The sequence below is a fragment of the Rhinichthys klamathensis genome, unplaced genomic scaffold (assembly GCF_029890125.1).
Source record: "Rhinichthys klamathensis goyatoka isolate OS25496 unplaced genomic scaffold, OSU_Roscu_1.1 h1tg000232l_1, whole genome shotgun sequence".
In the NCBI taxonomy this organism is placed as follows: Eukaryota; Metazoa; Chordata; class Actinopteri; order Cypriniformes; family Leuciscidae; genus Rhinichthys; species Rhinichthys klamathensis.
Window position 1 is genome coordinate 3,013,648 of NW_026606756.1, and position 18,669 is coordinate 3,032,316.

General features: G+C 38.5%; 1 protein-coding gene across 1 annotated transcript in view; it reads right to left on the reverse strand.

The window, feature by feature from the left end:
* Positions 1 to 869: 869 nt before the first annotated feature.
* Positions 870 to 18,669, reverse strand: part of fto (FTO alpha-ketoglutarate dependent dioxygenase) — a 195,026-nt gene continuing 177,226 nt past the window's right edge. Inside the window, exons 9-10 of the mRNA XM_056265344.1 lie at positions 2,574 to 2,714; positions 870 to 2,381 (exon numbers count right to left, since the gene is read on the reverse strand). Coding sequence (XP_056121319.1) covers positions 2,375 to 2,381; positions 2,574 to 2,714 — 148 coding nt within the window. The 3' untranslated portion in view covers positions 870 to 2,374. The remainder of the gene's footprint in view (positions 2,382 to 2,573; positions 2,715 to 18,669) is intronic.

Below are 18,669 nucleotides of genomic sequence, written 5' to 3' on the forward strand. Positions count from 1 at the left end.
ACACACACACACACACACACGTACTTAATTCCACATGCACCTGGTCATCTTCTTCTCACCAACAGTGATGTAAGACATAGAAACTACTGATGACCTTACTTAGAACAATGCATACCTGTGCACACATGCCTGAAAACAGACTGCAGTGAAATTTAGAGTGGCCATTCACCGATCACCTGCTCACCTGAGGCTCAGTCATCTATCACACCTTCACTACAGACTAGAGGAAGCACCTCCAACCCCTGCAGGCAACACACACACACACACACAAACTCAGAGAGAGAGAGAGCTGAGACAAGAGGTCAAATGAGTCTATTGGTCCCCATAATAGCTCTGAGAGGACAGAAATATACAAGGATATAAATACACACACACACACACACACACATATATATATATATATATATATTTGGCACGGATCACGTGAGCTCATTTGTACAAGATACCAGATTTTCTTGTTTGGACTTCAAGTCAATAAACCAAATACGGTACTAAACCATTCTGAAATTTTAAATTCAACTTTTCCCTCAAATGCTGACATAGTCATTTATAATATAAAACAAACAACAACAAAACAAAACATTGAATTAAATCTGAGCAAAGTAAAGGCATTTTCACTGCTCTCTGACTTTTGGATCCCACTGTTATTATAGGTAACACTTCTATTACAGTATTTCATAAAAAATTCCCTTAATTAACCATAAAAAAAGTTATATAATGGCTGAAATATCCATAGGTTATTTGATAGTGACTGCTATTGAGTAACTATCTGAATGCGCAGATAAATTATCACTTTTAATATTTTTTTTATAAATTGCTACTAATGTACACATAGAATTTCATACAAAAAATAATGAATAACCATGTACTGATTGATAAACCAGCATTGCATTTTATTTCTATCATAACTAGTGCTTTGCACACACAATGCTTTCAGAAAAGCAGTGGGGCTTGTGGCACTCCGGAAAAGAATACAGAGAAAAAAAAAAAAAAACACAATGAAAGAAAGATTATTTATACACATAATATATTTATATACCAACCTCACAGCATTTACTCAGCAAGAACACAGTTTTTGGCAACCAATGACAACTCAAAAACTTCAAAAGTATAAAACACATTTAAGCATCTTCATCGAATACTATCATATGGATCTTCTACATTAACACTGATGACATAGAAAAGCATACAAAACAAAAAGAAAGCTGCTGGACAACAGTCATCCCTTTTTCATTCATTCTTCATTCATTTAGAGGACAGAGTGCTTTTCCTCCTTCACTCGTTAAAAGATGTTCGAGTGCATTCCTCCCGAAACTGGCAGCATTTCAGACATAGGCAGGCGTTATTAAAAGGTTAAGAGCCAATGAGCTGCGAGAATAATGCGACACAAGGGGTGTAAGTTCTCTTGGGAGTTCAGTAAAAGCCGCCTATGACACTACTTGGCTTGGGAGAGAAACATCTTATGTATACACACACACTCAAATTCAGTCACACAGAAATAAAACCCTCTACACGATTACATACACATGTGCGTGCCTCTTACCTACATGCACCTATATAGACAAACATCATCGACAAAGTCCGTCTAGCAACAGTATCTTTACCTTCTCCCTACAAACATTCAGAAGGACGTGCACGCAAGCGTTTAAACACACTTGGGGCAAATTCAAACATACTAAATCCCTAGACAAAACGCCAGGTAAAAGGCAACAGCACGCATATGACACCCGTTAATGATGTCATCATACCTCCACAATCTCATATCCTATTTTACCGACTTTCTTCCTCAAAAGATGGCACGCAGACAAACACACACACACACACACACACACACACACACACACACACACACACACACACACACACACACACATAGAGGAGAAGTGAACTGTGTATACTGTGTGTACATCTATATAATGTCTGTCCAAAAAAAGCTTCAGAGGATATATGGAGAACTGAAGTAAAACACATACATTTATGGATATATATTTATATATACGTATATTTATGGATAGGTATTGTATGCTACTACTGATATGCGTCTATGAATGGTCATTGCAACACTACAGACTCTGTTAAAGTGATAGTAAACGATACTGATGGAAATAGGAAATAAAATGTCCCGTCCAGATGTCACCCTGTATGCACCCCGGTCTCCATCCTTATATCCGTCTGTCCATCCGAGCGGACCTCAATGTGGTGTGTGTGAAGGTGAGTGTTGGTCTTCAGGCAAAGGTGGGCCAGAAAGGAGAAACTGAACAGGTGTGTGTTGTACTGTTTTTTTGTCACCTGTGATCTCCATCATGGCCTCTATCTCCTAACATCCACCCAAAACATTCTTTCTCTTCATTTATCTCCCTCTTTTACTAACATCTTACATCCTAGAAGAAAAGAAAAAGCGAAAGTAAGTCACATTTTGAGAATTTATGCTTTACTGTATCAATCTATGATTGATCATAATAATCTGATCATCATAATTTGTTAATTAAGGCCGCTTTCAATTATTTTAATACCAATCTCTAAATTAAAGAAAACAATAAGACGTCAACAAAAACACAGTAATTCAACTTTACCTCCAGAGAAGTGACTCGACGCGGTTGATGATGTCAGAGAGGTCAAAGGGGAGGGGCATGTCAGGATCGTCATTACTCCAATAGGGGCAGTCGACAGGTGCTTCCTCAGGGGGCAAGCTCTGTGCCAGGCTGGATTGGCATCTGTTGGGACAGAAAAGGAATTAAAAACTTGATAATTTGATAGATATAATATAAAAAATATAAAACTAAATAAAAACAAGTAATATGTATTATATTTTTACATTGAAGTTAAAAAGTTTAGGGTCAGTGAGATTCTTTTTTTGAAAAAATAATAAATGTATTCATCAAAGACATTAAATTGATCAAAAGAAAGAAAGAAAGAAAGAAAGACATTTATAATGCTACAAATAATTCAGTCTCAAATAAATGCTGTTCTTTTGAACTTTGTATTCATCAAAAATGTACCCCAGGTTTCCACAAAAATATTAAGCAGCACAACAGTTTTTAACATTGATATACATAAGAAATGCTTCCTGAGCACCAAAACAGCATAGAAAGATTTCTGAAAGATCAAGTGACAATGACGACAACTTTGCCATCACAGAAATAAATTACTTTTTAAAATTTACTGAAATAGAAACCAGTTATTTTAAATTCTAATAATAAAAATAAAAAAAAGACAATTTACAGACTTTACAAAATATTACTGACCCCAAACTTTTTTAACTGTAGTGTATACAATGAAAATTTCTTAACTGACTCGAAAACACCCCCAGGCTACCGTGTGTGCTTTCCAGGGTGTGCATGAATAGTTAATTTCGCCTTAAACACACAAAGACGTGTGTGTGTGTGTTTGTCTAGGGGCAGTCCACACACACATTTCCTGATTTCTTTACAACACACAATAACCTGCCCTAATGGCACGTTTATAAAAAGCAAGGACTGTGCAGCTTTTGTGTGTGTGTGTGATGGCATCATCCCCTTGCTCCTCCTTTGAAGGAAGCCTTAGGAATGCACTTCTGCAACCCTACAAGTGTAAGCAGTGTAAATCACCTTCTAAACGCACCTGGCCAGTGCTGATTAATATCTCAATCATTTACACTTCGGCAAGTGAAGCCTGTGGCTTTAATTCCAAAGTAACTTTGATGTTGCAGCATTTCATTTTGTCACCTAAGTAATATACAGTGTGGTTTTTCACAAGAATATGACAACATAGCTTCTCATAAATATGAAGAAACTGTGTGTGTATGTGTTAAATAAAATAAAATATTAAACTATTACATTGTAATAATTCCACAATAGTAGCTACTGTTTTACTGTACTTTTGACCAAATACATGCAGCTTTGGTGAGTATAAGAGACTTCTTCAAAAATGTGTCATTTTTCACTTTAAAATATCTGGAAAAATTATGAGCCAAAATTAGGAAACAGAATATCATAGAGACTTGGGATGGGTGGATTCTTTGGACTTGATCCTGTAAGCAACTACCATAGCAAATACATAGCAACACCTTGGCAACCACACACAGCAACCTAGCATTGTGGTGGGGAGGTTTGCATGAGAAAGCATCACTCAAAATTGCTTCAAATAACGTTTTTTCTTTTTTTTTTTATCAGTTTAGCATCATTAGTGGCGTGGGGCTGACACACTTTACAGACTTACACGAATAATCACTATCCTCACAAATATACAAAGTTCTGGCACAAACGCTTGTCTCAAGCAATCATAGCCTATAATAAACACTCATGTTCATCCACTCAAAGACTGCAGCGGTGCCCAGAGGAGGCCAATGTTATGGATGAGTCTGTGCTGTCCCGTGGTCAGAGGACAGCCCCTCTCTGACACTATTTGTGGTTATATATTTTGTAAGGGCCACTTAATGGAAGAGTGGCTCTCCTGTTAAGTGCTGTCTGTCCAACTGCACCAGCCACATTAGAGGCTGCATTACACGCCGAGGGTGGAATTAGCATATAGCGCTTCGATATATCATCCTCATACTGCATCAGGGGCTTGACAATAACATCCGTTAACATGCGCTAAGTACCCTAATGTAGCACATCAGTTCATAAATAATATGAGAGCTCGTTCTATACACGCATGCGTGTGTGTTTAAACTCTCTCATCATTTACTGGATTATTGGAAGAGACAGAGAAGAGGTAACTGAAGTAAATAGACTGTGGTGAAAGAGACCACAATGGAATGAATGCTAGCCATGAAGATCCACTCACACATACACACTTAAAGGGATTGTTTGAACATTTTGGGATCATTGACTCACTCTTATGTTGTTTCTAACTTGTGAACGACAGGTGGAACACAAATGGAGAAGTTTAGCAGAATGTCCAAGCTGTTTTTCTAACAATAAACAATACTTTTACAGCATTTAAAGGCTGTATAAATTAACATACACTCTACCGTTCAGAATTACGTTTAGAAAGGGCACATTAAATTGATCAAAATGGACAGTAAAGACACTCCCAATGTCGGCTTCCATAAAAATATTAAGCAGCACAACTGTTTTCAACTGTGATAAGAAATGTTTCTTGAGCCCCAAATCAACATATTAGAATGATTTCTGAAAGAATATTAGAATGATCTCTTTTACATACAATAAAAGTGAAAGGTGACCTGGAACTGTGAAGCTCCAAAAAGAACAGATAAGTAGAAGAACATTTCCGCCCTATATTATAATAATTATGGTGTCACATAACAGTTTTGCGTGTAGGCGAGACCAAAATTGTACTAATTACTACCAAAATATCATGGTCACCATTTACTTTCATTGTAAGGAAAACAGCAGCTTGGACTTTAATTAAAACACCTCTTTTTGTGTTCCACGGATAATGATAACACTAATAATAATAAAGTCATAAGAGTTTTGAAAAACAAGATGGTGAGTAAATCAGGATGGGATTTTCCCTTTAAGATGGTACAGCATTATCTGTGGTGAGAGTAAATAAATTCAGACAGATGTTAGGCAACCTCCCAAAATATAGACCTTTTTATTTTCATAATGTTGAATTACTTCCCATCTGCAGTCAAAGTGTGGTAAACCCTACATTATGGGGACAAAATGTCACCACAAAGATGGCAATATCCGAAATCATTGTTGGGACATTTTTTGGTCCCCATGAAGAAAACAGCTTATAAATCATACAGAATGATCTTTTTTGAAAATGTAAAATAGCAGAACGTTTTCTGTGATGGATAGATTTAGGGGTAGTGTTAGTGTAAAGGGATAGACTATACAGTTTGTACAGAATAAAGATAATTATGTGTATGCAAAGTCCCCATAAAACGTGAAAACACAACGTGTGTGTGTGTGTGTGTGTGTGTGTGTACACTATTGGAAGTATATTTGGAAGTGTATGCCAACCATCCATACAGATTAACCTCTGCGAGATGCAGTCTACCTCTCCCATCTGACCCGCGCTCAGGAGAGATCGACGTTACAATCACTCATTTCAATTTGCTCTGAAACCCTATAACCCTACAGCCAGGCCTGCTGGAATAGCGAGCTAATGTGGAGGGAAGGAGATCTATCACCTCTGTTCTTCTGGGGGGTGGCTCACATACTCCCACCCGACACATTCGGTGCACTTGAACTTCGACTCGGTCTGCGAACAATGCAACGCATACACGCACACCTGGCCTCCCAGCTGAAACTAACCACTTTAGCTAAAGTGAGTGTTAATTATGGACAGGCAAGCAGTCAATAAAAGGTTAATGCAGAAGGCAGTGGATAAATTCCTTTAAGCATTGCATCACTAGGCCATATCTGGGCAGCACGCAAGGCTCTCTCTGTGTCTGATCAATACATTTTACTGTAATGTTCTCCGCATCGATTTCCCTCGCTCTCTGTATCCTCCTCCAACTGAGATAAACTAGAGGAGAGGGGGAGTGAAAAGCAAGAAGGAACTGATAAATGAAATGATTAAAACCTCTTTTTAGTTGGACTTTCCCTCTCTTTGACATATCGCTGTGGTTTATAGCACGGCGATGGACTTCACCTCCAAGGTCGTACATTACCTGCCCCCCTCTCTTAAAGGGAGTAAAATGCCCTTATTAGACAACATCAGAGCTTCTGCCCGCCACCATTACGCTGATAGATGTAGGGCTAAAATGCTGGGTACACAGACAGGAGACAATGCTAATTGCATTAGCCCACCAGGAGATCATTTACAACCGTACAGCTACAAATGGGCGGTTTGATTAGGACATTACGGTGAGGTTAGCCTGTGTGCTATCCTGTACCTGCATGCGATAAGCACTTTTTGTTCAGCGGTGCGTCTATGCGAATTCTGCAGTTTGGATGTGCCTGCTGCAAATTTGACAGATATTTGATGTTGTTACTCAAATGGGGTGGAGATTTTTTTTTTTTTTTTTTCAGATTTCTTTGTTCTCATTTCACGCGCACAGGTGTGAAGGGTGTATGTGGGTCGACACACAGGTGTGTAGTTTTATGATTTTTGGCAGTGATTGGCCCCGTTCAGAAAATACCATCAAATGAGTCATGCAAAAACAACTGAGCTGATCATAAATCACAGTTTGGCTCTAAGGCTCATGCAAGCAATCACATCTCCAATATAAGAGTACGAACAAGCACACTGATAACATCTTCAACAGATTCTTCAGATAATCCCATTTAAAACTGTAAAAAAGGGTCTGTCTTTTTTTCTTCTTTCTGGTTTCTTTCTTTTTATTGTTTCTGAACTAAAATGGAGTTGATCTAAACTGGATGTAAATGGACATTATTTGCCAATGAGTTTTAGGAACAGCAATGATTCAGTTTCATTGATTTTCTGTCAGAAAGCAAGTGTCCATCCTCAGATCATTTGTGAATCCGTGCAGAACTAGAACTAGAATAATAATACAAAATTTATTTTAACTGAAATAAAAAATAAAACTAACCTTACAAGGAAAAACTGAAACTAAAGTACTTTTTCGTGACTATAAAATTACATTAAAAACTATTAAATTAAAAATTAAAAAGATTAAAACCTACTCAGCCTATGTTTAGGTCAAATATGGACAAACCCAACATTTTTGAATTTTGTTTTTATTCCATATTTGACCCAAACATGGGTTGAAACAACCAAGCATTTTTTAGTGTAAGTAAGTAACTAACTAACTAACTAAATATTTTGTAAACATATCTATGTGGATGGGTGACTGTCAAGGTAAATGACTGGCATGTGATCATTTTAAAAACCTCAGGCAAATAAAACTAGCATCGGATCTACCATTATTCTAAATCAATGGCTACAAAAAAAAAATAGAACAAAGTTGGGTTTACCCCTTTTTTTCTTTATTTTGCCATGAGTGTAAGTTTGGGAGTCAATGAGCAGAGCTCTATTTGGGTGAAAGGCAACGAGTCCACCAGAGGCAGGAGGCCTTTTGAGCCTGTACTCCAACAGCTCACAGCAGACCACATGAAACGAGCTCTCCCATGCTCTAGTATAGGACACACAGACACCACAAGAGAGAATAGGGAGAGACCCCGCCAGCACACCTTTACTCAGACGGGCTCGTTTGATGTGGTGAGAGTGGGTGTCTGGATCCTTACCCAACCAGATGACATGAAAAACACACACAGCGGTTGCCTCTAAACGGCTCTCATAATTGGGGTAATAAAAAGGGGCTGAAGTCTTAAGCTGATTGCAGAGGAGGCCACTGCTGTCTCTGAACTCTCAAAACCAGGTGGACGTCTATTAGCCTGTTAACACCGTAACAAATTATCCCACACGCCCCTCCGATCGCCCCCCTTAGGCCTCATGAAAGAACGCAGCCAGATGTCAACACTAGCACCGGTTTACAGCACACGACACGCCACTACACACGAAGACAGGTAGTAATAAGGAGAAGTGTGTAAAGAGGGCAACAATCAAGTTTGAAGTTGTTTGTCATTGAGTTCAATTAAATGACATTTGAATGAAGCTGCACGGGTCTCAGTGATCCCCTCTGGACGTTTTCCCACCTGGACTGCGGTCCCTTTGGATATCATCTAAGCAAAAACAAATAGTGTTGCAGTAACTTGTGCCCTGACACGTACAACCCACTGAGGTGACAGCCTGCCACATACAACATTGTGATATTCTGGGCCAAAACTAATTAGTAGGTTTAAAACGACACTAGGGGTTTTTCAATCTGATGGTGTTTATTTACATGTCGGAATGAAATATGGAGAGGTTAGGAGAAGGAAAGGGCTATATATGTGCGTGTGTCTGTGTGTGTGTGTGTGTGTGTGTGTGTGTGTCTGTGTGAGAGAGAGAGAGAGAGAGAGAGAGAGAGAGAGAGAGAGAGAGAGAGAGAGAGAGAGAGAGAGAGAGAGAGAGAGAGAGAGAGAGAGAGAGAGAGAGAGAGAGAGAGAGAGAGAGAGAGAGAGAGAGAGAGAGAGAGAGAGAGAGAGAGAGAGAGAGAGAGAGCCTGAGGGAGAGGAGGTTATGAGGTTCTGAATGTTTGCAGTTTTTCACAGGGGAGTGTTTGAGGGCCAATAAATCTTTGAGTGATCAGGAAGTGGATAACAGCGAGGCTGGGAACACTAACACTGCGTTTAACATGTTAAATGTCTGCCACATCACTGCCATGAAAACTGACAAATGCACCAGTAAAACAATCAGTCTCATGGATACATAAAAGAACAGACACCTGTATGTCTGTGTCCTGGACACTAACACAACATTCAACCGCTTAGCCCATCACAGAGGGGAAAGAAATGTGACAAATAGGCCTGTTCTGACAGATATACTGCAATTTCAGTGGTCTACACTTGACCGCAGTCTGATGGCCATAGGACATCTATAGGTCCTATGTAATTAAAAAACAACAACTGAAGACTGAAGTAATGATGCTGAAAATTCAGCTTTGCCACCACAAGAATAATTGACATTTTACAATATATTGAAATGGAAAAGCTTTGATGACACTTTTTTCAAAAACATTGCAAAATTTTACTGATCCCAAACTTTTTTAACAGTGGTGTATAACAATGAACAATAGTATATTTATAAATTAACATGAACTGAAATTAATAAATAATAAATAAAATGTTCTCATTGTTAGTTCATGATACAAAATGCATTAGAAAAGCTTATACTCTATTACTAAAACGAAACCACAACATAACTAAGCAGAATAACAATGGTGAAAAGCATCCTAATAATGAGTTTGAACAACGTAGGAAAGTGCATATACAGCAAATAAAACCGGTGAATAAAATTACAACGTATGACATAACATGATTGGATTGATTAATTAGATGATTACAAAAAAAAAAAAAATCTAATTTTGGGAAGTGACACTAGCCATGTATCATCATTCTATTCACACACATTAATTCATGTCATCTCATTATAACAAATTGAGCCATGCTCTAAAATAAATGCCACTGTTAAAGCCACTGTTTTACAACTTATCATTGACACCTATAACTAATATTTCGCTTCCGGAAACTCAGAGTACAGGAAAGGCTGGTCTCAGTTACTAAGAGATAGCTACAGAGAGAGCCGCAGGTGCAAACTGTCATGTTCTCACGAATGACAGCTGTGAAATAGCACATTCTACCTGTGAAACTGACACCATTACAAAAAAAGGAATTCATTCAAATATGAGCAGCATTCATGCAATGCATAATCGACAGATAATCAGAATGAAAAAAAAAAAAAATCAGAAGATCAAATTAAAGAGAACTTCTTTTTAAGGTGTTTTAAGTCCTGAATCACCTGCTCCTCCTGCAGTGTGAATAGCATTTTTGCAGCCTTTTAAGTAAATAGTGTAATTAAAAGTGTGGCATTTAAAAGCCTGTGAACTGCCAACAATTTGTTGAAGGGAGCGTTCAGGCCTCGCAGGCCCTTGGGGCACTGCCACAAGCAGGTATAGCAGAATCACAGACATGGGTAATGGGTGGAGGATTTGTGTTTACATAGTGTGTGTGTGTGTGTGTGTGTGTGTGTGTGTGTGTGTGTGTGTGTGTGTGTGTGTGTGTGTGTGTGTTCAAAGAGAGCGAGAAAGGGACAAAAATAAGAGCAAATGACATGACAAATTTTCTGTGTGCATGCATGTGAGTGTTTGTTTAAAAGAATGTGTGCTAGCTATAAGGAAGAGGTGATGTGTGCGTGTGTTAACGGTAATGAAGCATTGTAGTGAAAGTGATAGGTAAACACATGCTTGACAGAACCAAACAGGTTATCTTTGTAGTAAATGGAATAGATATTTCCCATCCATTGATATTAAGTAATTTGCTGTGTAATGTACCCAGCCCTTTGTCTACACTGACTGAGCTTTACTAGCGTCAACAAGCAAACGAAAAGCCACAATGAGGGTTTACAGAAGCCTTTGTGTTTTTGCAGTGCCCTGGTACCTTGAGGACTAACATATACATTGAGACTAAAGAGCACATTAACAATTGAACTGGAGAAGGTTCTTAAAGAGGACAATGGGAATGTTCCAGTTCAAACAAAAGTTTCTATGGAGCACAACAGCAGGATAAACATGTGAGATTTGTCTCAGTTTCCAGTAAAACTCTTGTAATGCAATACAACAGTAGCAAATACAAAGAAAATATGGACAAAACTTATGTTCGTCATTATTTAAAGAGGTCATCATAACAGACAGTTTTTTTTGTTATCTTTTTCCCATTGAGGTCCACTTATAAAATTATAATAACTCTTTTTAATGACCATTTTCACCCATCTCTGAGCCTGAGAATTAAATGTACAACTTTATTACATATATAACAAGTTTTGTACATACACTGCCATTCAAAAGTTTGGGATTGGTAAGAAGTCTCTTTTGCTCACCAAGGCTGTATTTATTTGATAAAAATAAAAATAAAGTAATATTGTGAAATTTAAATTTAAAATAACTGTTTTCAATTTGAATATTGTAATTTATTCCTGTGATGCAAAGCTGAATTTTCAGCTTCATTACTCCAGTCTTCAGTGACAGATGCTCTTTCAGAAATCATTCCAATATGCTGATTTGCTGCTCAAGAAACATTTATAATTATTATCAATGTTGAAAACAGTTATGTCATTTTTTTTAGGATTCTTTGATGTACTGTTACTTTAACTGTTCATATTATTGCTCTATCATATTTTATCCTTATTTAACAGCACAGTGAATATTTAGAGCTGCTCCAGGAGGGCTCAACCAGTCAAGAGCAGCGAGTCATTTCATGTCTTTTGGTGTCAGATTAACATTGAGGACAAAGACAGCAGTAGGTTTATTAGGCTGCTGTCACTTTAAGAGCTGCACGTATTCAACATACTATTACACACGCGTTTTCTTTTCAACTGTATGTTCACTTTAGACATAACTGATTATGTTTCACAAGGATACTTGCCTATAGGGCCATTTTGACATAATTTTGTGTTAATTTGTCTGTTAAAGCACAACTCAATTTAATAGGCTAAGTATACGCACGCAGCTTTTTGGGTGCGCGCTTCGGGTGTTTGCGCACAGAAAACCTCTTGAAAAAGTAATGTGATTACTGTACCACCTTCCTGTAATAATGTGGGGAACCACTCATTATGCATAAATCACGTAACAGTTTGTCTTTACTTGCACATACAATTTAGTTTTAATTCAAATGACGCATGTGTGATGAGTGAACGATCAACAATAAAAAGCATACAAGTGTGCGCTCTCTCTTTACCGTCAGTAATATGCTCCTCATTTTACAATCCGACCAAACTACAAAACTTCCCAGCGATGTCTGTGAAAAAGGGATGTGCGCTCGTCAAGCTTGCGCGTGAGTGCCACTGCGCGCTCAATCCACTCCACTTTTCGCTTACCAGCTTGAGCATAGCAGCTATAAAGGCGTACATATTTGATTTGTTTAGCATTCTATTAAGTCCATACATTTACTTCATAGATGTCCTTCTCTGATATATCCAATCTGCTCTCTGTTGTCTGCGTTTCTTTGTCAAAAGAACTATGGTATTGGTTGTTGGTATCGGAGCATTTTAATGAGTACGAGTACACGAGCGCAGTATCAGGCCCGATACAGATGCTGGTATCGGTGCGTCCCTAATCACTTTCCTCTTATCATAGCGGCATTATGTCACGGTAGTATTTTTATTCTAATTCAAAGAAACAGCATGGGTCCCCCCAATTCAGTCTTTTGTTCCAATGGTGGTTTCTTAATTTTGGACTCAGGACAAAGTTGAAGTTATGAAAACTGTTTTCATAGTACACTGAACTCTTTTATATCAAAAGATCAAGCAAAATTTGATTCCTCATGATGTGACCTTTACATTTTGGAAGTATAATTCTGAGCATTGCTGTGTTTAGCAGCAGTAATTGTTTCCTCTGCTTCATGCGATTCCCATTAAAGCTGCATAAACCACACTGTAATCTCTCTGAACCTCGGTGGATAGCTGTGTTCACCCACAGAGCTCAGCTACGGGGGACGGTGAGATGACCGGCTTAAGGGGTTAACTGCTGATCTGGAAACAGCAGGGTGGATCGCTAAAGGGGCTCAGTTGTCAGACTCACAGACCCTCAGCTGGCCCGAGGCCAGTGTCTGGGAGCAAACAAGCATGAGCCAGACAGCCAAGTCAATCTGAGAGATTACATTCTTCACAATTGTTTAGCCTCTGCTCCCCTGGAACGAAACCACTAACACAAAGTACAGAAAGTTATCATTTGTGTCGCTCTGAAGTCTAAAGGCTGTGTGTGAATGAGAAAATGGAGTGACGGGGCAAAAACTGTCTGGAGAAGAGGACGAAGAGGAACCGGGAGATATAAAAGAGAGTCTAAAAGAGGGCCAGTCTCTCAAGGGACTCCCAACATACTGAGTACAACATCAACATGTCACCATCCATTCCCCCTCCTTCCTGTAAATCTGAGGACCCTGCAGACTCTTCAGGCCTAATGACTCCTGACTCACTCCGTCCACCTTCAGCCAGTCACCGCACACGGCTAGAACAGACAGAAAATCATTCAGCAGCTTGCCTGAATGAATATTTGATGGGGAGAGAGTATTTTTGCCCATGGTGAATAAGAACACAATATGTGTGTGTATTATTTGTGTGTCTGCATGGTTATTGCCTTTTATACAGCTATTTCAAGGAAAATTCGGAGAGATTTTTTGCTTCTCATAGCTGATAAACATCTTTCAAAGTAACAGTTCATCCGCTGTTAGCATCAATCAGTGCTTCTATAAAGGTCAACGGACAAATTTACCATTTACCACAACAGTTAACTAACCTCAACCAACCAAAATCTTTATTTAACCTGGTGCCAAATCGTTTTTATAACAGATATGTTCGGAGCATCTGTTCGTTGTGGCATCTGGCACAGAGAGTGAGTCATATCTGCAGCGTTAGCCATTTTACGTCATGAGTGATGTTCGTGTGCTTAGCGTCTTACCTTTAATTGAGCTCTTTAGCCAAGCTTTGGCTGCCTGCCATTACACACACTACAAAACACGGTTCCTCTGAAAAACAAACACATGGAATACAATATGTTGTCTGTCAAAAAAAAAAGTTTCCGATTCAATTAATCCTCAACCGGTTTGCTATTTCAGAGCAAGGCATGTGAAGATTTTATGTCCTCTCCCACGGTATTATTTGTTGCTCTGACACTTTTTCATCATTATCAAGCATCATTATCGAACAAACCCAAAATACCAGGTGAGCCTTTGATGAGGATGGTTCACTTAATTAAAAACTAACAGGTTACAACACCACACTCCCTCCCCCTTTTGTAGTTTAATAAAAGTGCGAGCTGCGTGCCAAATTTCTCTCCAATGAAGTGGTTTGGAGGTGCAGGAACGAGCAGAAAATCATAGTGACAGAATTACTGCCGCCACCTGTGACTGCCTTTACATACAACTGTCTTCTCCAGAGTTCAAAGTAGATTCAGTCCAGCCATTTTGAGAGATGGATGTCTTCATACATGTTAAAACAGACATCTGAATTACAGTCTATTAGCAGATTTAACTCTACAAACCCACACCCAACCCAACATAATGATCTTAAATTAAACTAGCAAAAGAATCATCTGAGAATCATAACGCAAATCATTTTCAACAAACATCAATTTTACAACAAAAGCTAAACCCTTGTCTACACAGGTTTACAAAAGAATCAAATTACTTTTGTTAACATTGTGGCTCACCTGCTTTTGTTTGGTTCTAATCTAGCAGATCCTACTTTAGCATTTGCATCCTGTTCAACAGGATGCTGAACTCTCTCAAAAGGCAGGGAGTGATTTATGATGATTAGTTTCTCATGTCGTAAGGTATGAATTGCTGTTAAAGGATATGTGGTATATGTACAAAGGTACAAGTACATTCTACCATAAGAGTAAAAGAGCCATTTAATGTTAGAAACAGCTATCAGAATTAGCACAGAGTAAAGAGTGTCCCCTCCAGGTGGATAACACTGGCCTGGCTCCACCTGTCCATGTGTGGATAGAATGCATATTAGGGATGCATGATATGCTGGTACAATACCAAAATTAGGCCTTCATATTTTTAGGCTATTTACACACTGCAAAGTTTCAGGAGTTACAACCGCGTTTAAATAAGAGATGTGTCTCTCGTCTGTCATCTCTCTCGTCGTACGTCATTAACAACTAGTTTTTCAGTTCGGCTTCGTACATACTGCATAGAATTTTTGTAAATGCGGTTTTCTGAAGTTAATTCAGTTGTAGAATGCAGTCACTCATGTAAATGACCAAACTGTGTGTGTACAGAAGGATTGAGCACTAAAAGGTGAACTGACAAACAAATTTAGCTGCAGTGTGTACGTGATATGTATTGTACTGAAAATGTTGGATGTACATTGTCATTCCATATTATGTATGCTCAATTCCCATATTTTTACATTAAATTACCTTTGCCATAACTAAATTCTCAGATGTTAATTTTCTAAAATATTTAACACTGTTAAATGTAATGTTTAGCAAATCTCTAAATGAATATCTATTTTTCAGACTGTACATAATAATGTTTTGGTGAGTAATTTCACTTGCTGCATTTAAAAATGAATGATTTTAGTTTTTCTTGTTTATTTATTTAGAGATAATAATACTGAATTTTACAGTCACCATGAAATCAAATTTGACAACGATTTTTTTTTAATACTGTATTGTTAATTATAAACAAGTTATCTGTGCACATACATGCATACATACTACATATATGTTTAAATCGATGTGCCCTTTATTGAAAAACCTTAACTTACACCACCCCCAGGTTAGTTTTGTGGCTAACCTGAAGGAAAGGAGTTGCATAGAGAATGCTGGAGGGCAACTATGGGGAAGAGCACATGATGTGGGTGGCACCCTGTGGCATCTTGCCCCATGGTCCTCTCCTGCGGGGGTACTACCTTTCCACCCCACACATCACTCACGCCTCAAATACAGCACACGCAGCTAACCACACCCCATGAGACCTGGGAGTACATTGTCTGATCGCTGTTCACAGCACTGAACAGATACAAATGGTTTATCCATGTAGCTCTGTGGACCCTGGTACCACTCTCGGTCTCTCTGGCATTCACCTGACAGGGCTGAGCGACAGGCGTGCAAATCTGCAGAGGCTGGATTTAATGCTCTAAAAAGCACACAGGCCACTGCTACCATCTTACCTTTAATCAAAGAGAATGAGAGAGAGAAAGAGAGGCCAGGGTTATGCTCAAATCTCAGACTAGGGGAGCGACATGAACAACAGATGCTCTGACAAACCAAAACAGGAACAAGGAGTCGACACAAGGGAATCGCACACACTCTCTCTGATTGGACCACTGATAGTCACTCTCGTGTCGAACAGGCAGTAAAAAGGCAAGTTCATCTCAGTTCTTAGATGCTTTTTGCAAATAAAATGCAGCCAGTGTGAGGCCCCAACTGGCATCAGTAAATTATTCCAAGTGTAATACAATTTAGAGACTGTAAATTGAGAAACTAGTTAGCAGGGATGCCCCATATAGCGACTAAAGCATGTCAGTGTGATGGATATATATTGGTATATTATCAGTTATGTGTCGATATTACAGATTTTATGATTTATTGTATCTATCAATATTGGATATAAAGTGTTCAATGTTGCAAATTATGTATAGTGCATGCTCATTTCTAAATTTTGCATTTAGATTACATTTGCAATCACTAAACACTCACAATATGAGATGATATGAAGACTGTACTCATAAAAGGGTTTTAATTATGTTTGGTATTTCACTAAAATGTTGAGGAAACTCAGAGTCCTCACATTTATTAGATGTGAGGCCCAAACTGACTGCTAACTTATTGCAAATGTAATCCAATTCATAGGCTGTAAACTGAGAAACTAGTCAGTGGGAACATCCCACCGTAGCTACAACAGCCAGTCAGTGTATTTTAAATGTCTCTGGGTAATTAATGTACCATATTTTGATTGTTATGGAATTTAAAACTGCTTTTATGAGTGTAATTTTCAGCCTACACACACTGGAGAACAGACTCAACAAGCTGTCGCTCTCCAATTTTGCCATGAACTTCCAACCCACGTATTTCTAACTACCTACATAAGATGGTGAAACCCTTTGAGTAACAACCTGAATTTGGAATATGATACTGTAGAGAAGAAAGTGTGGTGTACACAAACATGGAGGATGAAGAGGAGGAGGAGTACACAGAAGCAAGGAGAAAGCACATATATGGAATAAAGGGCTGAAATGAAACATACGGAAGTGAAATAAGAAGGGAAGAGAAGACAGGCACTGAAGAGGCGTTTCCGCTCAAGTCCTCCGGCATCGGTATGTTAATGCTGCCAGCTTCCTCTGCTTATCCTACACAGGATCTTGCTAAGGCATATCGCCTTCAGCAGAGCCTGGCATGAACCTGGCACCAACACCACCTCACCATCTCTCTCTCTCTCTCTCTCTCTCTCTCTCACACACACACAGTCTGTCAGTCTATCCCTTTCTAGCTCTTTAGTTATTCATTGGGTGGCATGTGTGCCATCCAGACACAGTTCAAGCCACATGTCTAGCCATTTGCTTGTGTGTTGTATGACCATACATCTTTGCCATGAAATACATCAATTGAGGCCCAAATGATAATTATTTTCAGTGGTAATAGACAGCATGTCAGCATTGGTTGTCAGTTGAGCTTAAAGGGATAGTTCACCCAAAAAATATATATATTCTGTCATTATTTACTCTCATGTTGATGGAAACCTGTATGACTTATTTTCTTCTTCTGTAGAACATAAAAGAAGATATTTGAAGACATGTATTGGTGTTTTTTTTAGTCAATGTCACCAAAATGGTTCAGATACTAACATTCTTCAAAATATCATCTTTTGTGTTCAGCAGAAGTTAGTCAGTCATGCATTAATGACATGAGGGTGAGTAAATGATAACACAATTTAATTTTTATGGGGGGGGGGGGGGAACTACCCCTTTAAATGGCATTTCACCTATAATGCTCTTTTGACCAAACTCACCACTGGACATCAAATGAACATTAGTATAATTTTCATGTTTTCTCCGAGTGTCTGTTTCTTCTTTCTGCATTGCTTTTGAATGTAGAATCTTGGCACGCGGTTCAGTTTGGTGTGCTAAACACATGCTGGCACTATTAAATTATCTCCATATCAGTGAGAAATAGTGTCAAGTCACAATGCCAAACCTTACAAACAATAAACAACCTCATATTGTGCTGCAATATGTGTCATTATTTTGTACTGAGAGACAAGTAAATAGAATTTACAACATACCAAATGGTGAGAGAGAAAGAGAGAGAGACAAAGAGAGAGTGACATTTCTCCCTGCTTCATTTCAAACAAACATGTCCACCAGGAGAGGATTGTATTGTCTAAGCTGTTGCTAAAGCTGGATGCCGTATTCTTTGTTTTTAATTGCTCTGTTGATCAGTGGCTTTCACCAAAACTCTGTAATAATCGTTCCACAATAGATCTGTTACAGTTTCTGACAAGCTGAATAAAATACCGAGCAGCACCTTGGGAGATTCAACACAGGCTTATGAAAAAGAGAAGACATGAAAATGAATGCAAACTAAAGTAAAAAAAAAAAAAAAAAGCTTATTTTTTGGCCATGTGATTATCCTAAGCATTATCAGATAAAAAGAGCGCTGTCTGAATATCAGCATGGCTGTGAATCAGCCATAGATAAGTCATGTAG